The sequence below is a fragment of the Brachycentrus maculatus genome, unplaced genomic scaffold (genome assembly GCF_059751285.1).
Source record: "Brachycentrus maculatus isolate JH-2025_06_01 unplaced genomic scaffold, ASM5975128v1 h1tg000301l, whole genome shotgun sequence".
NCBI classification, from domain to species: Eukaryota; Metazoa; Arthropoda; class Insecta; order Trichoptera; family Brachycentridae; genus Brachycentrus; species Brachycentrus maculatus.
In genome coordinates, this window is record NW_028281052.1 from 793,530 (window position 1) to 820,000 (window position 26,471).

At 34.8% G+C, this 26,471-nt stretch overlaps 2 protein-coding genes across 3 annotated transcripts; both read right to left on the bottom strand.

Annotated features, from left to right (window-relative positions):
* Positions 1–545: 545 nt before the first annotated feature.
* Positions 546–9,939, bottom strand: LOC148304864 (uncharacterized). The gene is made up of 5 exons (XM_088267621.1): positions 9,455–9,939; positions 7,195–7,316; positions 3,734–3,878; positions 3,253–3,373; positions 546–1,817 (listed from the first exon to the last, which is right to left on the bottom strand). The coding sequence occupies exons 1-5, from the start codon at positions 9,669–9,671 to the stop codon at positions 848–850; spliced, it is 1,575 nt and encodes a 524-aa protein (XP_088123747.1). The 5' UTR covers positions 9,672–9,939; the 3' UTR covers positions 546–847.
* Positions 9,940–13,474: 3,535 nt separating this feature from the next.
* On the bottom strand, positions 13,475–20,677 carry Nopp140 (nucleolar and coiled-body phosphoprotein 1). 2 transcript variants are annotated; one of them, XM_088267627.1, is made up of 7 exons: positions 20,535–20,677; positions 20,263–20,360; positions 17,504–17,648; positions 16,771–17,316; positions 15,769–15,978; positions 15,044–15,199; positions 13,475–13,764 (listed from the first exon to the last, which is right to left on the bottom strand). In XM_088267627.1, exons 1-7 carry the CDS (start codon positions 20,634–20,636, stop codon positions 13,609–13,611), a joined length of 1,413 nt encoding a protein of 470 aa, XP_088123753.1. In that variant the 5' UTR covers positions 20,637–20,677; the 3' UTR covers positions 13,475–13,608. The 2 variants fall into 2 exon arrangements, with proteins under 2 accessions (XP_088123753.1, XP_088123752.1); XM_088267626.1 differs by lacking the exon at positions 15,044–15,199 and adding an exon at positions 14,396–14,885 and having other exon boundaries at positions 13,627–13,764.
* Positions 20,678–26,471: the final 5,794 nt, after the last annotated feature.

The window sequence follows — 26,471 nt, forward strand, 5'->3', positions numbered from 1 at the left end:
TTTATTTTTCTTACATCGAAGGTGACCACGACTCGTAACAACGGAGCGATGAATCTAGTAACAATCAGCAACAAAAGGACGACTGAGATTGATGCAATGACTTGCCTACATAATTATGTGTTTTAACCCTAGATCACAGGACTCCTTTCAATTCACCTGAATACGGGACTATCGTAAAATGTACGAAGATAAGAAAACTCACATTTAACCAAGAAGGTTTACTGAAAACATTTTTAAAAAATAGGTGCAAAATCTTTTTGCGAACTTGATATAAAATTCGAACGTGAAATATCGGTAGCAAAATAACCTTTACGGGAGTATGGATGTAAATGAACTTTGGTGTGAATTTTCCTCAAAGGAGTATCGACATTAATGAACATCGAAGTCCTTCTGTCAGTTGGTATGATGTAACTTGTATAGCAATGACATCTGTGGATACTTGTATGTGATTTTGTCATAAAATAAAACCTAGGGATGTTGACTTTTCCATCATTTTTAAAGTTATATTCTATAATTTCTATCTTCATAATACATAGATTTTGTGATTTTTTTTGTGTAAATGAACCCACTCCTGAGAGAAAGTTGGACTCCCGAAAAGGTTACAACGATACATGTTAGTTGTTACTACATTCTTTACATGTGTTACTTTGGTGCTTAACACATCCTGTAATCTAGGGTTAAATGTCCACGGTCATTTTTGTCGTTGAATTCTCATTTGATTTAATACAAAATTTCGGCATAAGTACATAATATACATTAGGTCGGTATAATGTTTAATTTTTAGCATAAAGGTATACGAAACATCCGATGGGCGAATGAGAGAAAGTGAACGTTCGGAATGGAATACTCACGAATTGGACTTGGTAGGTAGGAGGCTTTCGCTGCTAGCGCTGAGATTGGGTAGTGACTTGAACACTGATCTGTTTTCTTCGTAACTACTGGTTTTGTGACAAGGGACGGGTTGTTCTCGGGTCAGCGAGAGTACAGATCTCTTCCGGTTCTCCGAGGTTATGTTGTCAAGTTCCAGCATCTCTTGAATGTTCAGTTCTAGAGGATCGTACTTGTGGACAGACGCCTCGAAGGCTATATCCGACACTTGCGGCTGCACTTCGTACTGCGTTGAAATGCTGACTGCCGGATCGAATTTGTCCGATATATGGTAGACAGTTTTCTCGTACGGGGAAAAATTATACGAGTCGTTTAAGAACTCTTCCGAGTGCGTCGTGAAGTCCGAGTTCTTGGCGGAGTACTGGTGGGAGCCGGAGTATCTACGGTCGACGGGATGGAAGCACTGCGGGGCGGTACTCGGTACCTTGACACAAGCCGCGTCCCGCAAATCAAAACTCTGCAGCAATCTAGTATCGGAATATCTTCTCACATCCGAAGGATCTTCGGCAACCATCTTGATCTTGGTGTCTCTTTTCATCGGAACGATGGAATAATCTCTGTTTTCACTGGTCAGAATGCGCCGGAAGGAATTCGGGCGGTAGTCGTTGAATCCGCCGCTTTCGTCCTCTTCTTCCAAGTAGACATTCGAGGCGGGCGGAAAAACACATACGGAGTGAGTGTGGACTTTGTTGTCGTTGGCGCCGGGCTGTTCGTTTATGTTTGGTCTGATTGCGTAGCTGACGAGAGGCGGAGCGTTATTTCCCGGATTATTCTCGATATTGGCGACCACTTGGCCGTGGTTGGCCCTCTCTATGTCGTTGATGTCTCGCACGGAGCGATTGTTGGATGCGTTCGCGGGAAAATGATGGATAACGGGCGAGGGCGGAGCTACGTGCATTTTTTCAGGAGCATTCTGGATAAGAAGGATCCTGGAAGTGTAAAACTTAAATTAGTATCACCAAAATCAGTAAAATGTTATAAAACATCTATCGTTCTTTTTATATTAAAAAATATGGAGGTCTGAGCATCCCAGGGCTTACGACCTGGCATTCGGCTGGCTCAAGCGATCTATTTTAGTATTTCACAATAAATATGTATAATCTATTCCTGTTAATCATTAAATAACGGAACTATTTATAAAAGAGCTATTGATAATTGGATAATGGAGTGGGTAGAGCCAGACATCCATGATTACATGACTCATGATAGACAGTTACTTAACTAATAAATTATTTATTAAATAAATATTGAAAAATGTGCCCTCTATTAGGCAGGACTTCTTCTTTTTCTAACTCTTATCTGCACCCGATGATGCGTAGGACTGTGCATCATAAAAAGCAATGTTACCTTGATTAGCGTACTGAGGGTCGGGCAGCAGACTGTCTGAGCATAATAGGAGTTGGGGTTGATGAAAAAACTGCCCGACAACAATTGTTAAGTAAAATATTGTGGGTAAAACAGAAAAATAATCTGAAGTGTGGTTTTAGTCTTCAAATAGAACCACAGATGGCAGTACAAGTGCCATTTTACAAATCAATGTCACCGGGTTTTAGTTACAAGTGCGGCCATTCATGTACACCTACTCCTCTGAGAAAAGTTTTGTTTGGACGACCTCGTACTGCCATATTCCCGGACTGGTTAGATTGTAATTATGTGTCTTCTTCTTCTCCGTTTTATAACTCATTACTGAGAGTTGTGACTTGTGACCCTTGTGGAAGCAATGACTCTTCTCCAGTTATCCCTTGACTGGGCTGCACGTAGCGCTCTAACCACCGAGGTGCCTGCTGCTGCCTTAACTTGATCGGTCCATCGTGTGGGGTATTTTTTTTCCCTCTCTTCCCCTCAAAGCTATCGTCATTACCGATCACAACCAGTCGTTCCCGGCTATCCTTATGGCCACGCACAACGGTCCAAACAACTAAAGAATCTGTTGTGTACAGACATTGGCCAGAGTTAAGCCATCCAAGTGTGGTGATTAGTTGGCGTGCCGCAGAAAAAAGTCTAGTTTTGTGAACACAATTGCTGCTAATTTTGATTGCCTGTGCTCAGTTAAGTAGGCTCACATTTCGCATTAAACATAATATTTTAAATATGTTACCATAATATGGTAAATATGCACCTCAGAAATTTCTTAATTTGGTAGGTGTACCTTGAATAGAAAAAGTTTGCGGACACTGGTCCATGGATTTCGGAGCATGCGCCTCCAACACCACATTTAAAATATGTCAATTTTTCTCCTTTCTGCTGCTTTCACGGTCCACGTTTCAGCAGCATAGAGAAACATGGAGTGCACCAACTCCTGACTAGCTTTATCTTGGTGTTGTCACACACAATTATGTGTGTGATGAAATAAAAAAAATATACCTGTTATGACATCTCCACCTGCTGCAGAGTGTGAAGTATTGCCGGCACTGGATGTACATGAAAACAGCTCCGCCCGTAAACCCGACAGCAACCACCATTAATTTTGTCCAAAATGGCCAAGCTAAAATACAAATTAAGAAAATTACAATGTTTAGTACAGACAATTCTTGGTGGAACTACATTTTATATACCACCAAGACAGGTCGTGAGCTATATGACTCACGTAGGTCTTGAGAGTGAGCTATGATACAGAGGGAGGTTACAATAGACCTAATACGGTCGCAGTGACATAAGGGATGCAAACACTTTTGACCTCATAGTAATAATAAAAAAATTTAACATTTTTAAATCTATTTTTTCGTCTTATTTTACACTTTCTATAACATGCTACATGAACCTTACAGGCTTGAACATTCCACCTTAAGGGTTGTCATAAAGACAAATAAATTAAAGAAATGGTGCTAAGAAATAATGTATTCACCGATAAGGCCTCGTTGTATTTCCTCGGCGGCTCTATCGATCAGCACAAACAGCGACCACATGACGCAGAGAGCCGCCACACAGTGGAACAGCACAGCACAGCACAGCCTCCGGCGCTCCACTCCCGACATCTCCAGGCGACGCCACTGCAAATAATATAAGCCCATCGAGATACACAAACTGTTTATTGTTATTTATTTTATAAGGCAGTGATCCCCAAACTTTTAATGGCCGCGGGCTGGTTAACGTTTGATAATTTTACCGCGGTCAGCTAAAAGGGGGAAGTTGATTGTCTGTATTTTAGATGGTATTTTATTTGGAGATTTAACACACTTGGAACGGGAAAGGTATTTATTTCTACCTATTAGGTCGATTGATCATTAAGACCAAGTATTAGTAAAATTGGAACATTATTTTCTTTAAATCAAGGTAACATATTTATTATTTGGCGTTTAATTTGTAGAACTACATTTTAATTTATGTATTAATTTTTAAATCAAACACAGATTTTTTGAGTCTACTAAGTTGTATTTCATTAACAAAAACACATAAAAAGTTAATATTGTGATAATTTTTTTTGCCTAGTTGTGGCATTTTCAAACGAATGTGAAGATCAAATGGACTGACCGTCCTTATGTAGCTATACAATTCTAAGTTTTAACATGTGCAGCAGTTAATGGGGCAGAGACAACAGTAGTTAATGGGGGGTGTAGGTATGTACCCTTATATTATTTAAATATACATGTACGTACCTACATCCCCCCATTAGTTACTGTTGTCTCCCATAAATTATTGCTGCACATGTTAAAACTGTCACTTAGAATTGTATGGCTACATAAGGACCGTCATTCGATTTGATCTTCACATTCGTTTGAAAATGCCATAACTAGGCGAAACAACTGTCACAATATTAATTTTTTATGTGTTTTTGTTAATAAAATACAACTTAGTAGACTCAAAAAATCTGTGATTGATTTAAAAATTACTACAGAAATCAAGGTAATACTTTACGTAAATGATTTTTTTCTTATAACATCATTTTGCATTGAAAAAATAATTTTTTCTTCGAAATAATTATATGGTTTTGAAAAGAAAAGAGTTTTTGAAAGGTGAGGAGTTAAAAAGTGTATTTAAAAATATTTTTTGTGTAAAAATATTATGTGGGGCATATGAATGTGTCGTCCTCCGTAGTGTAGTGGTTAGCGCACTAGGCTATCATGTTGGAGGTCCCAGGTTCGATTCCCAAGAGGTTCAAAATAAATATTAGTGATTTTTCAGTCTAATATTTATTTAATATGACCCTGGACTCGTACCTGAAGCGGAAGGCTGATCACCTTTTTTTCGTGTATTTAACGATCAAGATAACACTGCTTCTATACGATGTAGTTCATTATGCACCATTGGGGTGCGGATAAGAGTTAGAAGAAGAAGAAGAATGTATGAGAAGCTACATGTAAGAGGCGAAGACTGTTCAAAAAGGCAGGTTTGTGTGTCATTCTATTCTCTCAGCCTACTGCTGCAGTAAAGCTAGTGATGGTTAATTACCAAGTAAGTTTTTTAATGGCTTAGTCTCCATTTTGAGGAATGATCCGAAAAGCCTCAATTTTAAAGTCAGGAAGGAAAAATGAGAATTAGCAAGGAAGGTATAAAAAAATACATCATCGCGCTCAGACCAATAAAACAATGTGAAGCGTTAACCTGACTTGCAATTCATTGTCAACAGCAAGGCAAGTAGGATTTCGTGATTTGCATACTGATTATACCTCGCTCGTAAAAGATGCACATATCGCTCACTTCTTTCAACAACGTCATATATCAAAAAACTTAATTTTTCAGGAGAATATTCAGCGAATATTTTAACAGTTTTATATGTTGCATAATAGAAAAAAATCCTTTTTAAAAAGCAACAAATTTTTCATTTCAAGTGGAGATTCCTATTATATGACGTATAAAATTGAAATATCATTTGTAGGGTGAAAAATCCAGTGTCTGATAGAATAAGTCGCTCACTCCTTTCAACAACGTCATATATCAAAAAAAAATATTTTTCAGAAGATCGTTTTTAAAGTTTAAAAATATAATAAAATGTATTAAAAATAAATATCAAGCCACTTATTGAACTTTTTACTGTGCAACAGATCTTTCTAGGTAAAACCTGAAGGTTTTTTCTCCATTTGAAAAGTATTAAGTACATTTAAAAAAATAATTAAACGATACCCTTTCTTCAAAATGCAAAAATAATAACACTTTCTGCCCTGTAGCGGGTAAATATTAAGTTACAAATATGTCGCTTTTGCTTGGATATAGTACATTTTCTGGGAATTCTGAAAACATGCACTACTGAAAATTGACAATTTTATATATATGACGGTGTTGAAAGGAGTGAGCGATATGTAAGTATAAAAAGTTGTTATGACACATTTTAGCAATCATAAAAAAATCCCAACATTATGAGTGTGTCTAGATTCTAGATTCTAGCTTACGAATCTACAAAGCTGGGTTTCTCCGCTTACCCTAAGTGGGGAAAGCCTAATTTGTGAACAGGGATTGGGACACGTTTAAAATGTTGTGAATAAAATTATAAGCGTTATAAAATTGAAAATCATGTTTTCAGATTTCGAGGTTCAAGTATCTGAAATACATAAAGGTTATTAAATATGTTTCCAATCACTCATCATCCCTGATCCCTTTTGACTGTGACTGCCAATCAACACAAAAAAATAAAGCCACTTGAGATCTACCTAAGCTTTTTTCCCTAACCGTCAAAATATGTTGAATATTGTTTAGTAGATAGTGTTTTAGTATTAATCAGTCTAGATAAAGAAGCATTTAGCTTCGAAACCGGTAGACATTATAATTAAGTTATAATAAAATATTTATAGTGATTTAAAAATAAAGTTACATTTTAATTATAAAAGTAGGATTCAATCCAATAACTGTGTTCAATTTAGGATATAATAGTCAACAATTCAGAATGGAATTGTACCAACTGTTTGCAGTTACAATAAACACTTTTCTTGAATGTTTTCCGCAGATACTATGTGGCACATTTTATAAACTTTATAAAATGAAATAACTTTGTTATAACCACTTTTTATTAATACAATTTAACCTACCGGTTTCAAAAAGAACCTTGTCATCATCATGGTTTATATCAATTCGAAAACATTAAAATACTCTCACCAAAAAACTTCCACACACTCCGTAAAAATCCTAAATGTAATCCTACATTTAGGATTTTTACGGAGTGTGTGGAAGTTGTTTGGTGAGAGTATTTTGATGTTTTTGAATTAATATAAACCCTGACGATGACAAGGTTCTTGTTAAAACCGGTAGGTTAAATTGTATTAATAAAAAAGTAGTTATAACAAAGTTTTTTCATTTTATAAAAAACAATAAATACTCCATATATGTTGAGATGTTAAAATTAAAAAAAAACATGTGAAAATGAATGAAACTCACCTCATTAAACGGTTTTATTTTGGTGTGCATTATAAAATTGAATTTGCAGAGCTCGCAGGACCTTGTGTCGGAAGCCGTCAGCCATTGCTGTAGACAGCTCTGATGGACATATTTCAAACTTCCTGCAAGTAAGAACACAATACTTAAATATAAATTGTCAACTGGTATTAATCACCTCATTGACCATGGGTATTGTAAAATTCGACTACAGATGCTATAAAAAAGAGCTTCCTGGATCATAACTAGTGCATACTGTAAAAAAAGAACATCATAGTAAACCAATTTCAAATAACATATTTTTAAATTGAAATATCACAAAAAAAATTATACAAATAAATATGGCCTTAACTTCCTGCTGGAGCAATAATGGGTGATTTGTAATAACCGACATTGGTTTGTTGTGTTAATTCACAAAAAAATATTGAATTCTATGTTGATATATTTTTGTGTTCATGTCGCTCACTCCTTTCAACGTCATATATCGCTCACTCCTTTCAAGAACGTCATAAATCAAAGTACTTGATTTTTCAAGAGATCGTTTTTAAAGTTTAAAAACATAATACAATGTTTTAAAAATAAATATCAAGCCACTTATTGAACTTCTTACTTTGTTACTGATTTTTTTCGGTAAAACCTGAATGTTTTTTCTCAATTTGAAAAATAATTAGTATATTAAAAAAATAATCAAACAAGACCTTTTCTTCAAAATGCAAAAAAAAAGCATTTTCTGCCCTGCAGCGGGTAAATATTAATTTAAAAATATGCCTCTTTTGCTGGGATATAGTACATTTTCTGAGCATTCCGAAAACATGCACAACTGAAAATTGACGATTTTTGATTTATGACGTTCTTGAAAGGAGTGAGCGATATATCAAAAATCGACAATTTTGTTTTCGGAATGCCCAGAAAGTGTACTATATCCCAGCAAAAGCGGCATATTTTTAACTTAATATTTACCCGCTACAGGGCAGAAAGAGTTGTTTTTGCATTTTGAAGAAAGGGTATTGCTTTATTATTTTTTTAAATAAAATAAATATGTTTCAAATGGAGAAAAAGCCTTCAGGTTTTACTTAAAAAGATCTATTACACAGTAAAAAGTTCAATAGGTGGCTTGATATTTATTTTTAATACATTTCATTATATTTTTAAACTTTAAAAACGATGTCCTGAAAAATCAAGTTTTTTGATATATGACGTTGTTGAAAGGAGTGAGCGATATGAGACATCAAATAACATAAATCCTCATAGGTTTACTTTGTACAACCAAAGAAGATAGAGTAAAAAAAAAAAACCCTTATCTGCACCCAATGGTGCATAGGGCACTGCGTCATATAAACACAGTGTTATCTTGATCGTTTACACATGAAGGAAAGGTGATCAGCCTTCCGCTTCAGGTACCAGTCCAGGGTAATATTGAATAAATATTACAGTGAAAAAATCACTTATATTTATTTTACCCCCTGGCAATCGAACCCGGGACCTCCAGAACAGTAGCCGAGCGTGCTGACCATTACACTATGGAGGCGGACAAGATAGAGTAAAGCGTATCTAATAAAAAGTACACCTAGATAAACCCCCTCTCTTTTAAGAAACGTCTAAGACATTACTATCATTAGAATTCTTACTTTCCATCGAACTTCATCCCTTAGTTTTTCCTTCTACCTCCTTCCCTAAACTCCCGTTTTTCCTTTGCCTTCCCTATCATCATCGATTTGTAATTTTCATATAATATTTCATATAAAGTACACAGTTGCTTAATTAATACAGCAGAAATTTGTAATTTGTGATATTTTATGTTCAAGCACTATCTACCCTCTGATTGCAAACAGCTAAACAAGGTACCAAACGTTTTGACTAATATCACTAGTCTGTTTTTGGTCATTTGGAAATATTGCTTTTTGGCAATAAGCCCGCCAATGTACTGATTTATTTTATGTTCATAAAGTTTACATAAATAAATAAATAAATAGTGGCATAAGAATGGTAATTTAAAAGTTTAATAAACGGTTGAAGTTACGGTCCGATAGATATTCATAAATATTCATATTATATTCAGAAACTTTATATAGTATTTGATATAATGATACTCGGTCACACAGCAGTCTATAGCCAGTGAGATAATGCTATACTGTATTAACATTTATCTAAGGTTAAACCACTACATACATAAATAATGATATATTTTATTGTAATGAAATGACGATGTATCCTGAATATTTAATGAGTTATTATTGTTATTTTGTTGATAGTTGGGACATACCTGAACAATAGCACGGTGCCAATAGCGGATTTTGTGTATCACTTTCGCAGTGACAAATTCGACAGATATCTCCGTTTGAATTGCTATTGGAAGTCTGACTAGAACTGGATCCAGCGCGAGAGACTTCATTGCGCCCCCCTTGTATGTAAGGAGCCGTACTCCATTCAAAATTTTCTATTTCCGAAGAATTTTTAACAATTATTTGTTGCACTGGCATTTTGAACGAATATATTTTTTTATATCTAACTAAATTGATAGAACTGTTTACGAAATATAGGGCAAAAGTTCACGACATCAATTTCTCCGTTTACACATAAAACATCTTCCCCCATTGTAGGGCTTTAGTATAATAGAACATAAGGAGACAAGATACAATTTGTTGGAACGGTAACTTTCACTGGGTATTTTTAAAGCGAGAATAAAAGAAACAATGCAATTTCATCTAGGTGTCATACGTCCATATCTGACGGATGTTATTTTTCACTGTCTGACATTACGCTATGCCATCTTTGAATAATATTTATCAATTGTGCTCAGCTGATAAAACAGATTGACATTCTATAAAATACGAGGTGCTAGAAAAACAAGGCATCGTGACACATATTTCCGTACACTGGTAATACACAACGATCAATAACTGGTGTTGATATTATTTAGGTACTGTCTGATGGGGGAAAATATTTTTTTTTTTCTCTTCTGAAATAGTGTGAATTGTTTTCCTTTCCTGCGCATCGATTATATACAGATGTAAACATTTTTACTATGCAGTCAAGATAACATTAACTACATGTATTAGGTATATGACAAATCGTAATTAACTTTTTCATTTCCTGACAATACGGATCAATAACTGATGTGAAAATGACGGAAATAAAAATCTAGAAGTAAAGTAAAATAACCTTTTATAAGTACCCATGAAAAACTTCTAATGAAATGCTGTGTGTAAATGTCAAATCTATATAAAAACTATACTTACAAAAATTCCATTATTCAAAGGGATGATATTATTTAGTATCCATTTTCCAGATTTAATTTATTTTAATTTTGAGATATTTTTTACTTTCGGAAATTTGTCCATAAAGGTTCATCAGAATGTAGTATTTGATACAAAACTATTTTGTCATAAGCTACTTAGAATGATATATTTATTAATATATACAAAAAAATATTTTTATTAGGTCTAAAGGTAGTATTTGATAAATCACCACAGTTTTTTTTAAACCCAGATAACATTTGAGGTAATGGAACTTTTTTCTTAAAACACCGTTCAGGAACCCATCAGGAGATTTTGACTCAAAGACCTAATGGACAATTTGCAATATTTCCTGTGTTGATGTGGAAGGGGGGGGGGTTGATAATTCAAACTTATTTTCAGACGAGACTTATCCTCCTTTGCTATAAGATTCTCAGTATTTAGACTGACTTGGGCTTAGATCGGGACAGCACAGCCAGGAATGGTAACATGGATGAGTGGCAACCCTAAGGTGGAGACTGACCGGAGCATTTCGTCGTAACATCGCTCGCGGCAAGCATCTGAAACTATGGATGGTGCACTCAGCTCGCTGTACTGACTGCCTGAATGCTCGCATCGTAACATGTTACATTGCGACGAAATGCTCCGGTCAGTCTTCACCCTTAGACTATAGCCAAACTTATTTGTAGTCACAGTATCAAATGATTTTGCATTGTAGCTTACCTGTGTATTCTTTTTTTTGTTGTTGTATATAATACAATATGTTTTTTATCGTACCCCTTTTATAATTAAAGGTAAAGTAGCTTAAAATAAATAAAACAGTTTTTTATTAGGAATAGTCACTTATATTTACCACTTTAGTGTTTAAAATCTTCTCGCAACACTTACTCATAAATGTAAAACAAAAACATATATTCTATTGAATAACTTGTACAGTGCTGTTAGAAATTTACACAAAGTTTGTGGTCAATCTTCACCCTTAAAACAATTTAAAATATCCTCAATATCATCAACATCCATCACCATTCTCCACGATCCATACAACAAAATAATATTATAAATATTTTCGGCGGAACATACAAGATACAGGCAGTTAATGAGATAATAATAATAATAATAATAAATTTGGATAACTTATATAGCGCCATTTTCGTAAAAAAATACCTCAAGGGCGCTTCACGGTGAATGAATTGGGGAAAATATTATGGTGGAAATGATTTAGCAAACAAATGTGTCTTTAGTCTTTTTCTAAAGATCATCTCACTCTCACTATTTCTAACCATTGGTGGAAGAGCATTCCACGCCGTCGGTCCTGCAACAGCAAAGGCACGCTCGCCAAATTTAGTGCGTTGGTTGCGAGCTGGTAAGATTACTTTGCCCATTGCAGATGTTGTAGCCGATCGAAGTGTGAGACGTCTATCAACCAATTCATCTGGAATACACAGCTCCTTAAGATACTCTGGAGCCATATTGTGTATTGATTTATACATGAGTAGGCAGAGTTTATACTCAACCCTTTCGGGAAAGCGTAACCAGTGGAGTTTGTGAAGTAGTGGGGTGATGTGACTGAATTTAGAAATTCCAAAAATTAGTCTCGCTGCTGCGTTTAACACTGATTGCAGTCGAGTCATTTTATTGTTTGGTAGACCCGTGTATATACCGTTACAATAATCTACTCTCGATATTACAAATGCATTTATTAATTGACGGGCAGCATCAACTGGCAGATTCTTGCGAATGCTTTTAATTTGCCTTAGCTGATAAAAACATGTACTTGTTGTTTTGCTTATTTGAGTCTCAAGGGAGAGATCAGAATCTAAGAACACGCCGAGCAGTTTGACGGCCGGTGTAGTTGTACTCTTTGGATTGAGTGGTGTCGTGTTATCAATCAAATTCTGTCGTTTAGGTGTGGCTATCCAGAGATGTTCCGTTTTGGACGGGTTTAACGTCAATCTGTTTTCAGCCATCCATTCTCCTATTCTCTCAATGCACTTATTAATAGAGTCAACAAGTTTATATTTTTCCTCCGGCCTACAATAAAAATAAATTTGAGTGTCATCCGCATAGCAGTGAGACCACAATCCGTGTGACTTTATAATATTTTCTATGTCTTTCGTATATAGAAGGTATAGAAGAGGACCTAGGACTGATCCCTGGGGTACACCAGTAGAGACGGAATGATAAGGGGATTTAACTTTTTGAAAAATGACTGAATATTCACGTTCTCGAAGGTATGAGCAAAACCATGCAAGTGCTTTATCACAGATGCCGTATGTCTTCCTCAAGCGTTCCAGCAGAATATTGTGATCAACCGTGTCGAAAGCAGCACTCATATCCAAAAAGGAAACCAAAACAAGGTCACCAGCATCCACAGCAGTTATTATATCAGACAGTACTCTCACTACGCCTGTCTCTGTAGAGTGGTATCGCCTGTATGCCGATTGCCTCTCTGAAAACAACTTGCTATTTTCAACATACGTTGTCAGTCTATGGGCAACAATTTTCTCTATTATTTTTGATATGACAGGAAGGTTGGAAATTGGGCGGTAGCTTGAAAGGTCCTCGGAGTCCATATAATATGAAATGAATATGAAATGAGATATATAATATGAAATGAAAATAAACGATGGAAAAATAGTATTTTATATAAATGCGGAATGAGGTTTATGTTCCTTGTTAAAGTATCCAGAGTATCACTAACTCAACACTCTCATATATTTACACAACCCCTCCTAACAACTGCGGCTATTCGACAACAAATGTGTCAACCTACCCATCGACTCCCAACTAAATATCAAACAAAGTTATTTTATTCTAAGAAATCATATTATAAAGAAATACCAAGTTTTATCAGACAATATCATCTATACATATCAAGATTTCTTATTGAGAACCAGTTTTTTGTTTGATCGGGTTATATATTCAATTGGAGATTGCCAAATTTGTTATCGAAAGTCTTAAACTTACGCTCGATAAAGGTTGCCTATGAAATAAAAATATAACCTTTCGGTAAGTAGGATTGATAAATCCAGAGTGATTTATACACGCTTCTGGAGTGATTGCTGGCAATTAATTTCTTAGTTACTTCGTAAAACTTACTCTACATCACGGTTTCAGTATAAAAGAAACATTTTACTGTTTTTGTTTAGCGGGAAATGAGATAAGATAATGTACACAATTATCAATCGGCAAATTTGATGGAATTTACGGAAGTGTCAATAGATCCACCCCGGTAGGCGCCACGTTTCTTCTTAGTTTTTTCATGCTTGAATCCTTTTCCACGAGTGTGCTTGAGATCTTGGTTGGCTCGCTCTCCCCATGATCCTCGGGCACCTCTCTGTAAACCGTTAACATTCCATAAGACAGGGATATCTAACGCTTTCTATAACTTATCCATTCCAACAAACGAGAGCTTCTTAAGACATTTTTTAATCCTTACATCTTTTTTGACCATGGGACTTATTTCAATGTACCTCAATACGGAACAATCGTAAAATGTACGACAATGAAAAAAATCTCACTCAATTTTGCCAAAAAATGTTTACTAGAAAATAAGAAATATTGGTGAAAAATTAAGATACTTGCTAGCTATAATATTCTTAACGTATATTCCCGCAGATTGGATGTCTGTCGTAAATTTTACAACTGTCCGGTAATCTAGGGTAAAGAGCTAGTGGGAAGTTAAGAATAAAAAGTTTTTAATCAATACTGAGTTTGCTATATAGCAAATGATTAACCTAGCATTATTTATTTAAACTCATACAAATGAATTCTTTCATATTTCCTGTCAGATAAAATAATTATAAAAAAGTGTACCACCAGTACATATTGTTATTTATTATGTATATGAAATTAAAAAATAACATTATAAATGTTAATAGACTCCGCAAGCATCAAAGGCCCTTTGGGATCATAAAGCAAGACATTGGGACTATATTAAATGTTTCATTTTATACATGTGTAATTACCTTAATTTATTATCCTATATATTTTTTAGTCGAAAGTAATCTTTTTGTTTTGAGGTTGTGAATCTCCGCCGAAACTTTTGTTGAATCCGCCCCGGTCACCCCTCCCGCCCCTGTCGAACCCCCGTCCCCCCCTCTCGCCGCCCCAGGACTTCCTGAAGCCGCCCCTGTCCCCCCTGTCGCCGCCGCCCCCTCGGCCCCCGCGGTCGCCATCCCGGCCTCCCCGGAACCCTCCCCTGAAGCCGCCTCCTCGGTCGTTGCCCCTGAACCCGCCACCTCCGCGCCCGCCCCTGCCCCCGCGGAAGCCGTCACGATCCCCGAACCCGCCGCGACCCCCGCGGAAGCCTCCGCCGCCTCGTCCTCGATCGCCGAACCCGCCGCGGCCTCCCCTGCCGCGGTCACCGAACCCGCGCCCGCCGAACCCTCTCCCCCCTCTTCCGCCGAAGCTCCTGTTGTTTTGGTCATCCCCGTTCTCCTTCTCTTCCTCCTCCTCCTTGAGATAATAGAAAAAACACCCCGATTAGTCACCAAACACAATACATCGTGAATATAATGCGCGCAAAGAGATGGTAAATGCCCAAACGGAAACGCGACACCGCACTATGGTCACAGTGTATTGCGTTCGGATCAAACCGGTGGTGGGGCATTTACCTTTCCTTCGAACGAGTTGTCCGAGAGACGCGGGTCCACAGGAATGACTTCGGAGACGACTCGTCTGAACGGGGTGTTCTGGTTTCCTCTCTTCATCGGTTCAATACTGGCAGGACTCGGAGTAGCAAAACTGTTAGTATTCTTTATAGCGATCGCCTGCGAGCCGAGGGATTGCAAAGTGAGAATATTGCTTATTAGTCAAAGGAGCCAGACAATTCAGTTGGTTTGAATTTAAAAATACAAAAAGCTAGAGCAGGGGTCGAACCTGGAACTTGTGACTTTTCTACGCTTTTATAAAAAATATTCTGACAATTTTTAATTAAAGTTTTACGCAGTCAAGTTTTCAGTTTTTTTAAATTAAGTACACACCACTATTTTTTAGTTAAGTTTTTTAATTTTCGATGCATTCCGCAACATTTTAAAAATAATGCGGAATGCATCGAAACATGTGTCACAATAAATTTTAAAAAGTAGTGGTATTTACAAAATAAAACTTAAATTAAAAATGATAAGATATTACCACAAAGTGACTGCTGAATCAATTAATGAAAAATTCTTACTGTTCTACACAAAACTAAAATGTTTACTCCGCTTTATGAATATTATGAAACGGCTAGAAACATCAGTCACCAGAATCGTTGACTCAATTGATATCGGTGATTTCAAGTGACATTCCAGTTTTGGTGTATTATTATAATTCAGAAATAGAGTATCGGAATGCTTACATCGCCATAATCATTCGATTTATTAAAGTTGGCCTTCTTGTTTGGAGTCTGTTTGACTTCATCATCGTCGTCATCCTCTTCATCGCTCGACGACTTTGCTTTCCTTTTGATTGGGGCTGACTTTGGTGGCTTCGGAGCATCGTCTTCATCGTCATCACTATCTTCGGAGTCTGACTCTGCCTTCTTTGTGGTTGGAGTGGCCTTGACCATCTACAATTTCAATACATTAGTACATCGGCATAATGTCACCACAGTAGTCTTCGTAAGGAATTGAATGATCAGTGGTAGTGACGAAACAGATTGAATATCATAGATATTTTCTCAAGATAATTAGTGAACATCATTTCAAGTAAGTAAAAGGCTACTGAGAAATACATACAGTAAGAATTGGTAATAGAAACATAAAAAAATTGTATTTCCAAAGTGAAAATTTTAATAAATTATTTGATTTGTTCAAAATATGTGTGCCAAAAAATTATTAATTTGAATGGAGGGATCGAAATTTCATATTTCAATATATCAGGCTTGGAATGAAATAAATTCATATATGAAATTGGTAATTTAGAAATAATTTTTTAATTACTATAAAATTTTTATATTTTTCATAACGTAATGAAATTCAAGTTATCCAGTTTTTATTCGTGCAAAAATGTCATATAAAGAACAGACTGTAGATATAAAACTGTTTTAGACATATTGTCTGATTTTTTTATGATTTGAAAAGTCTCATTTAAAAATGAGATACTAAAGTACTAAAGAGAGAAACCCTATTTTACGATACTAAAGTATCGTAAAATAGGGTTTCTCCCTCCACTACGCTAGCAGCCACACATTAAAATAGCTTTCAACTAACGTATTAAAACTAAAAATAAGCATATTATAAACATCATACTGTAACCTTGGCACAAGTGTGATATTTTAGCCACATTCTGAACATTACACGAAAAGCGGTCAGATTTTCATCAGGTTGAAAGATGTAAAATATGAAATCAACAATCTTACCGGTTTGGCGCTGGACTTGGCTGTGGGTTTCGGAGGCTCATCGTCATCATCGTCGTCCGAAGAGTCTTCTTCGCTGGACGATTCCGCCTTTTTGACTGCGGTTTTGGCCGCGACGGTCGGACCTGGTGTCTTCTTCTTGGGGGGCTCGTCCTCGGAGTCACTGTCCTCCTCGCTCGAGGACTCCTTCTTGGCGGGGGCTGCCTTGGCCGGCCCCTTGACCGGTCCCTTCGCAGGCGGTTTAGCGTCGTCGCTCGAGTCACTGTCTGACGAGTCCGAGTCGGCCTTCTTGGCGGGCGTGGCTTTAGTGACTGGACCTTGCTTATTGGGTTGAGACTTGATCGGTACCTTGGCGGGTGGTTTGGTGGACACCTCTTCGTCGCTCGAGTCGTCGCTAGAGTCGGATTTTGCTTTCTTCACCGTCGTGGCGGTGGCCTGCGGTTTCTTGACGGACTGAACCTTTTTAGGGGGCTCCTCGTCACTGTCGTCGCTGTCGTCTGAAGATTCCTCCTTTTTCTTGGCGAGGACAGGCTTAGCGGGAGCTGCCTGCTAAAAAATTAATTGAAAAATTAAAATTGACACGAAAATAAATAAACCACTTTTTAATTAATTTATAAAATCAGTGGTAGTGACGAAACAAGTTTGTTTATCATTCAATCTTTTGTCAATATCAATTTCTCATCATTTTTGAAAGACCAAATTCGCAAGCAGAACCATCGGTCGGTACAATACAAACCTTGGGTTTCTCATCTTCAGAGCTGTCGTCAGAGTCATCGGAGCTTTCTTTCTTCGCTTGTTTAACGGGACTCGCTTTTCCGTTGACGGCTGGAGCTTTGGCACCCTTCACGGGCGGAGCATCTTCTTCCGATGAATCTTCAGAACTGCAAATAGATTACATTGAAATAAATTTTTGTTAGTTATTTCTACTATTTAGTAGATATAACTAATTAGACAGTGTTCGAAGCCGGAAATGGTCCTAACCCCTGAACTAAATAAGTCAAACCCAACTTAACATCCTTTTTCAATTACTCCGGAAATTTTACAGGACATTTACATAAATATTACATTAATGAGTAACAAAAAACAGGTATTTGTACCATCCCAGTTAGAAAATTTCACATTTGTAATTTAATATAAATACCTGGAGGAGGGACGGGAGGGAAAAGGGGAAAAGGCAAACTTCAAAGTTTAACTCCAAGACAAATTATGTGAAAATAGGGACACGCCACAATATGAATATGATAGAACTAACCATCACGCCGCTTCCCCGCAGGGGTAGGCAGAGGGAATAGAACGCCACACAACTCTGTCTTTGCAAACATTCTTCGCCTCTTCCACGTTCATCTCCTCATACATACCTGCCATTACGACCCCTAATCTGACCACTTTCAAGTATTTGGCATACCTGATTGTGCCATGTTTTTCTCGGTCTTCCTCTGCTTCTTTTCCCAATTACATTCGCCTCGTAAATTTGTTTTACCGTTCTTTCCTCACTCATTCGTTCTACATGTCCAAACCATCTCAAAACATCTTTTTTGATTTTATCGATAATGCTTATCTCAGCTTTGCATTCCTTTCTTATTTCACTATTCAAACAGCTATCATACATCGTTTTGTCGCACATTCTTCTGGGAGATCGCATTTTGACTGCATTCAGTCTACTTTCATCCTTCCTTGAATATGATAGTTTCCCAATAACGATACTTATTTACAATGTGAAGAAAGAATACGAAAACAAACTTACGAGGTGAATGTGGTAGGAAATAGAACCAAAGTAAGACCGAGGAAAACTTAACCGAGAAAAAGCAAGATCAAGTATTTCTAACACTTGAAAGTTGTCAGCTAGAATTAGTACAGATAGAGAGAAACCAACCAAGGGCCGATTATAGAAAACTCGAAATGCAAAAAGAATGAGATGTATATATTAAAATCCAAAGAGTGAGAAGGATGGAGTGCTTCTTTTGTAGAATTTTTTCGTATTCGTTACACTAGTAAAAATAAATGACAATAGCGAAAAAGATAGAATGCGGACCATCGCTCACTCCTTTCAACGTCATATATAAAAAAAAAAACTTGATTTTGCAGGAGATCGTCAAGTTTAATATAATGAAATTTATTGAAAATAAATATCAAGCCACTTATTGAACTTTTTACTGTGCAACTGATATTTTTCACTCCTTTCAACGTCATATATAAAAAAACTACAATTTTCACTTGTGATGTTTTCGGAATGCCCAGAAAATGTACTATATCCCAGCAAAAGCGGCATATTTTCAACTTAATATTAAAACACGCTACAGGGCAGAAAGTGTTGTTTTTGCATTTTGAAGAAAAGGTATTGTTTAATTATTTTTTGTAATATACTAAATATTTTTCAAATGGAGAAAAAACATTCAGGTTTTATTTATCTCCTGAAAAATCAAGTTTTTTGATACATGCCGTTGTTGAAAGGAGTGAGCGATATGTAAATAAGTAGGTACCTGTGTAAATACTATCCCACTTTTAAAATGATTATATTGTTTTTGGAATTATAATAGCGAATCACTGACGCGTTAGTATATTTGAAAATTGGAAATTATCTATTTGTAAAATGTATGTGGCAATACTTTTTTTCCGCAAGCATGTTTTTCAATATAGGCAGAAAATAAATTTTGGTGTTCCGTTGTATGAGGAAGGATAGGTTACCAAAAATATCCAGATTTTTGTTTAATTCATGATTACACGCAATAACATACAAATTAATAAACCGTTTTTCTCCGAACGCGGATGTAAATTTTAAATTGAATACAGTGAAATTATTTATGAAATCATTCGATTATTAAAACTATTTTCAATTTTTTTCTGCAAGCATGTTTTTTATTAATATAGGCAAAATATACATTTTGGTGTTCCGTTATATAATGAAGGAAAGGTCACCAAAAACGTTATATATTTTTTCTTTAAAACATTTAGATTTTTGTTTGTTTCATGGTTGCACCACAACACGCAATAACAAACAAATTAATAAACCATTCATCTTTAAATGCGGATGTGAATTTTGAATGAAATAAAGTGACACTATTTGTGAAATAATTAGACTATTAATCGCGAATCATAGCAGTAAAGGAATGTTTCACTGTTGAAATTTTAAAAGCGAAACTTGTAGAATCGTATTTTGACATACCCGCATGGCATTTTTGAGGTTATGCACGATTCCCGCAAAAAAAAAACTTTCAATCAGTTGTACACGCGTTTGATAACTATATTTTATGATACCTGAAGTTTGTTTTGGGTGTCTACATCTTTGATTAAAACTAAAATTCTAAATGATATTGATAAATCAACTTTTAACATGAATTACGCGGTCACGTTAGAATGATAACGAAACAAAACGGCGTGTCTGTCAAAACCAGGTTACGTGTTATTATATCGTATTAGGTGAATATATCGCGGAATAGGCTGAAAGTAACTAAACGAAACAACAAAATAAGTATACTAACAAAATAAAAAACTTACCTTGATTCAGCTTTTATTGCCGGGATTTTTTTCTTGGACGTTTTCTGATAATGCGCTACTATTTCTTCTAGATTTGGGCAACCTTTAGGTAGTGCCGGCTGTAAGAATATACAATAATATCAGACATTGAATGCGGCGATTACAAGAACGTTGTCAAAGAAGGAGCGCACGTGCTTGGTGAATCTGTCCAACAGCACGTGCGGCAGCAGTTTTTACAATTATTTCGCCATAATCGAAAGAATAATGATTAGAAAATATAATGAAACACTTACCGCATTTGTTTTCTTTTGATAAATCGAAGCAAAGCTTTTATCTTTCTTTAAAAGATATCCATGAACGAGAGCCAAGAGGGCAACCTCATCGACGGCAGCCATGTTCAAATTATAAAGACCTTGTCAACACGAGGACGCGCGCAATGAAGTAAGCAACAAGCAATAAAACAATGTTGCAAGTTAGTCTTTCCGGTAGAATTTTACTTTATTAGTACCTACCTCACTCAAAAAACCAAGGTCCTAACTAATGCAAATTCTGGTGATAAGAAAATCGCAAAAGTTTTCTTGAGATTTTTAAATTTAATGATACAATATGTAAGTAAACGTTAAAAATATGTACACAAAGGAAAAAAGTATAATACATAACATTTATTTACAGTCTCCCACAATTATTGTAGGGCAACACTGACAATAATAATATAAAAAAGCACCTGCCATTGATATCAAATACAAAATAATTATTCGTAAAATGTACGAGAACAATAACAATGAAACAAAATTTTATAAATTTAATTTCTGTAAAAATGTAACAGAAAAATATTACACATATGATCAAAGAAGGTGACAAGCATATTGTATTGGCCCCATTTATATTACAAACAAACACACCTTTATCATAAAAAACTTTCCAAATTTTCTGACAAAAGGGGTTTAGGGGAGAAGTGATTTAAATGTTCATCACTCTTTACCGTTTGGTACTACAGCAATGTTTTTTATGATTATTTTTAGACTTGACGAATTAAGCAGCGTACTAAGATAATTTAACGAGGGAAACTTGTTATTATTATGATCAAGTGTTTATTATGATCGGTGGGTATGTATGAGGAGATGCATGAATGTGAAAAAGGAAAGAAATTGTTAACAAATACAGGTTGGTGTGGCATTCCTTTCTCTCTGCCAACCCCAGCGGCGTGATAGTTAGTTATAAAATAAAAATTAATAAAAAGTATGTAAAAAGAACTTCACCAATAAGACAATGTGATTTGGTGGGTCTCCGGATTTTTTTATTACCTAACGTCCAAGTGACTCTAACATCTAGCTACGGCTTATCCAACAGCGCTTATCATGGTCCTACTTACGCTTCAATTATATAAATTTTACAGCTTATACCTACTCTTGAGTAGATTTACTCTTTATTTTTATAGTTACTAAAATTTCATGTAATTCATGAATGAAAGTTCTAGGTAAAAAGACTCGCAATATGTTTTTATAAATGTATGTACAATGTATATGTACGTATACATTTTTAATCCATATCTAATTAAATTCTAAAAACAGGGTTTATAGTTTAAGGGTTAAAAGGACTGCTGAAATATGTTCGATCGAATTAAATCAGCAGCTAGGCTTTTGTCATTTAGTAATGGACCGCCACTGGTCGAATGATAATCTCATACTTATCAACTGGGACCTTAAAATACTAATTCAACCAGGCATACATTGGCAGGATCCGCTAAGCTTACATCAACTGTGAATCAATTTTAATGAAAATCCAATCAAATTTGGGTATTATTTATTGATTCGGCATTAACTTTGTGGAATGACATGATTGTTACATAAAAATTTAAATTCAGATAAAACAATAATTAATAATGTACTGTTTCAAAATACGTCACCATTATTATCAATGTTTCCTTTTACAAAAAAAAATAGTTCCTTAACCCCCTACCTATATTTTTTAACCTATATACTTATACACCTAAATATATTTTTATTCGTTAGTTTTAATTTGTACCAGAAGATGAAAACAATTGTCGTTTTCGAAACTAGTCGTAAATAAAAATAAAACTCAATTATGTGGATTATTCAAGTGTTTAATTTTTATTAAAACAAATTTGGGTAAGTCAATTGTTGGACTATATAAGTAATAAAATCCATTAGAAAACAAACAATATATATTTAAATGTCATGTCGATAAGAAATAACTGCCGGAAATTTTATATTTCAGAGAAATCAGGATTTCCCCATACAAATGCAACGCACAATGCACAACAGCTTATTTTCATCATAAAATTCAATAACTTTGAAGCCATTAAGAATATTGACATAAAAATACGAGGAAATATTACTTAATTAATATAAATTCAGAATACATAAAAAAGTTTCTATAATTTTATTCGTAGTATGAACTATAGGTCATCGAAAATACTTTTTTTTCTTGATGGAAATTTATTTCAATTAAATTGTTATTGGTATAAAATACATGAAAAAATATTGTGGTTGTTGAAAATAAATTATTTATTATTAAAAACTGAAATCAAATTTTATTCATCGATTTAAAAAAAATATATATAAATTATTATTGGATATATGTCAGGGGTGTGGTCCTTATCGAGAAAAAGAATTCACGTATGCGCACAATTTTACTTATGTTCCTCATACAAAAGTAATTGCTTACAATAGAAATCATAATATTTTTACTTCCGGTAAAATTTGCTACTAACTAAAAGTTTAAGGGAAATTGATTTTTTTAATTATCTACAGGTATGTGTTTATAAAATCTGTAATAAAAAATTATCATTTTATATGGAAAAAAAGTATTGTGACAAAAATAAAAGTGATTTTTAATCACAATGCATTATACGAGGGGTTAACATTTCACTTAAAATTACTTAATGAACAATTATTTCAAAACTTCCAATTTCAAGCCAATAACAATCGTAAGCCCTGTAAACGCCCAGACTTCCATATTCTTCTTCATACATCCATGTTGAGATGTCGAAAATGTGAATGTTTCTATTACGCAGATCACACTGGACCGTTATTTCTGGTATCTGCATTATTCATCGCTTCGTCTTCTGCCTTATTAATTCTTGGGATGTGACCCTTAGCAATTATATTAAGGATGCTAAAATCGCGTGGAAACGAGATGGGTTTCCTTGGTAATGTTTCAATTCAACCCGAGCGAGGTCTGAAGGGTTTGACCGTAGCTAAGAGTAATCTTCGCAACATACATAGATGGCAGCATTGATTACTTATTTTTTACTTATTCTACGCGTGGTAGATATATAAACGACCCTTAAACCCAAGGGTGGTCAACCCGCAGCCCGCAGCCCGCGTTAATGTATGACGAATATTTTATTTTCTTGAATGTTTTTCGCAGATTCTTTATGAAACATTTCATAAACTTTATAAAATACAACAACTTTGTTTTTAACCACTTTTTTTAAAAAGTGGTTAAAAACAAAGTTGTTTTATTTAAATATTTTATTTTTAAATAACGGGTCATTCAGAATATATTTCAAATCATATTTAAGTTATTAAAACCAATAAAGTTTCTTTGATTGCATAAAATGTTTCTGTAATTACAAGAAACTCAAATCTCGCAGTGGCCATTGATAAATTGGTTTATATAAAATAAAATTGGAAATATTGCTTGATTAATGTGTCATACTCAATAATTTTGATTGTAAAAATTGATAAAAATGTTTATTTTCATACAAAAAAATTTTTGTTGATACAATGCGAGTTTTCTTCTTACATCTAATTGTAGTATTGTTATTTTTCCTTCACAATTGCCCATATTGTACTTTATGATTACCTCTGCATTCAAATTATTTATAATACTTAAAAAATATGAAAAACATAAATATAAAAAAAAGTATGAAATTCATTGTAATATTTTTTTAAAATCATCAATGTTTGTATACGGCCCTTAGGAAAATTTTACGTCATTGATGCGGCCCGGTGTGCAATGAGTTGGTCAAGCCTACTTGAAGTACATTTTAAAATGTTTACATCGTAAAATATTTTAATTTTTAGTTTTCAATTTACAACATTTTGAGTGTGTCCAAATACGAGTTACTTTCATATTATTTTTTGACATCTCATCAAAGATGAAGAAGAATATGGAAGTCTGGGCATTTACGGGGCTGACGACCGTCATAGGCTGGTTTAATACTAATAAAAGAGTTTCTGCTTAGTAAAACGCTTCTTTACATCTCACCAATAGACGTCCCTAGTGAAGTTCTAGTGATTCAAGAACAATGTTTCAACGTTTCATTGGTTCATATATATAGAACTTCCAAGAATTTAAGTAGTGTGCTTGTCAATAATGGGTAGAATTGGTGAATGTTACACGTGTGTAAAGTAATCACTCCTGTAATTGGAGATAATCCAGGTTTTGTGAATAAGCATTTAGACACACTCAAAATGTTGTTAATAATGATTTTGTTGGATAAGTTTTACTTTTATGTCTACCCATCGATAAACTACCTGCGGGTAGATATATTTATATTATATCGTTATATAAAGAGACGCACTATTTGCTACCGTGTATTGTGAACGTTTATTTACTTAGTATACTCATAGAGTGGATTTTTCGATATATTCTCGATGAATTTTTGCGCGAGATGACACTCAAACACAATTCTCTGGGCCGAGTAAATAATAAATATGGAGGCTGCGTGGTGGCGTACAGGAAATTGGATTTTCCAGGGGCATGGCAACACTTCCACTTAGTTACACATCCCTCCTTCACACATTGTATCTTGCCCCGAGAGGCGAGCGTGTGTGCGTGGATCGTCAGTGCTGGATTTACGTACAACCTAAATAAACTAATTGATATATTAAATGTTAAATCAAACACTGATTTTTACAGATTCTAAATTGTATTTTATTGCTTAAAAAACACATAAGAAAAAATTGTGAAAATTGTTTCGCCTTGTTATGGCATTTTCAAACTAATGTGATGATTAAATGGACTGATGGTCCTTACATATGTAGCTATACAATTCTAGGTACCTACTTAGGTAATAATTATCATCACTCTCGCTGCTCGCTGATAGCGATGATAGTGATAATTTTTATTAGTGTATTCTTTATTGTCATTGATAGTGATTTTTTTTCTTGTATTAACGACCGTAGCCAATTTGTACAAAATATATTGCATGTTGAATACTTTATGATAAAATAATATGTTTTCTTTTTTTAAGTATTTAATTTGTTTCAAAAGTATTTATCTAAACAAGGGTGAACAAAGAAAACAAGGAATTATGCATTGGCTTGAAATATTGTAATTATTATAGCTTTATAGTTAGGAAGTGACATATTGCACATATCGATACGGTCCGCGAAATCAATGCAGAGGTTTTGTATTCGGTGTATAGGAGTATTGAATCCAGACACTATCCGGCTGTTATTACAATAAATTAAAAATCGTAAATTTTCAGTTTTGCATGTTTTCGGGATGCCCAGAAAATGTACTATATCCCAGCAAAAGTGGCATATTTTTAACTTAATATTTACCCGCTACAGGGCAGAAAGTGTTGTTTTTACATTTCGAGGAAAAGGTATTGTTTAATTATTTTTTAAAAATCCTAAATATTTTTCAAATGGACAAAAAACCTTCAAGTTTTACCTAAAAAGATCTGTTGCACAGTAAAAAGTTAATAAGTGGCTTGATATTTATTTTTAATAAATTGTGCTATATTTTTAAACTTTAAAAACGTTCTCCTGAAAAATAAAGTTTTTTGATTTATGACGTTCTTGAAAGGAGTGAGCGATATGACAGTTTCTCGTGTTTCTGGTTGGGGCATAAATATTTATCAAATGCAATAACGAGGGACAGTCCAAAATATTATTTATGATTTAAATTTAGCGGTGGTGTGCATTTAAGCTGAGGAAATGGGGCAATTATCGTTTGAAGACGTAATTGATGATTTTTCAATTTTGAAAGAGAGAAAAGTTCAAATTTAATTGAGTTATTTATGTATAGTCATAAATGTGTAAGAATATTAATATTTCTATGAGATAATTTGAATTTAAATATGATTTTTTATATAAAATAATAAAAACAATAATAAGTCACATTTATAGTCGCTCTAAATCCGGCACTGTGAGCAGTGGTGATTCAGTTTTACATCATGATTCATTTTAACCAATATTTCAGCGGTTATTGAATCGGATATTTAATTCCGGATCCGCAATAAGGGGAAGGTA

What these genes read in the sequence shown, in the direction of transcription:
- LOC148304864 (XM_088267621.1), bottom strand. Translation starts at nt 9,671, where the DNA reads ATGCCAGTGCAACAAATAATTGTTAAAAATTCTTCGGAAATAGAAAAT. An exon ending in AAATAAAACCGTTTAATGAG is followed by an intron (nt 3,879 to 7,194) that starts GTGAGTTTCATT and finishes TATTATTTGCAG; the next exon opens with TGGCGTCGCCTGGAGATGTC. An exon ending in AATACAACGAGGCCTTATCG is followed by an intron (nt 3,374 to 3,733) that starts GTGAATACATTA and finishes TTTGTATTTTAG; the next exon opens with CTTGGCCATTTTGGACAAAA.
- Nopp140 (XM_088267626.1), bottom strand. Translation starts at nt 20,636, where the DNA reads ATGGCTGCCGTCGATGAGGTTGCCCTCTTGGCTCTCGTTCATGGATAT. An exon ending in GCAATAAAAGCTGAATCAAG is followed by an intron (nt 17,649 to 20,262) that starts GTAAGTTTTTTA and finishes ATCTATTTGCAG; the next exon opens with TTCTGAAGATTCATCGGAAG. An exon ending in AATCGAATGATTATGGCGAT is followed by an intron (nt 14,886 to 15,768) that starts GTAAGCATTCCG and finishes TATTATCTCAAG; the next exon opens with GAGGAGGAGGAAGAGAAGGA.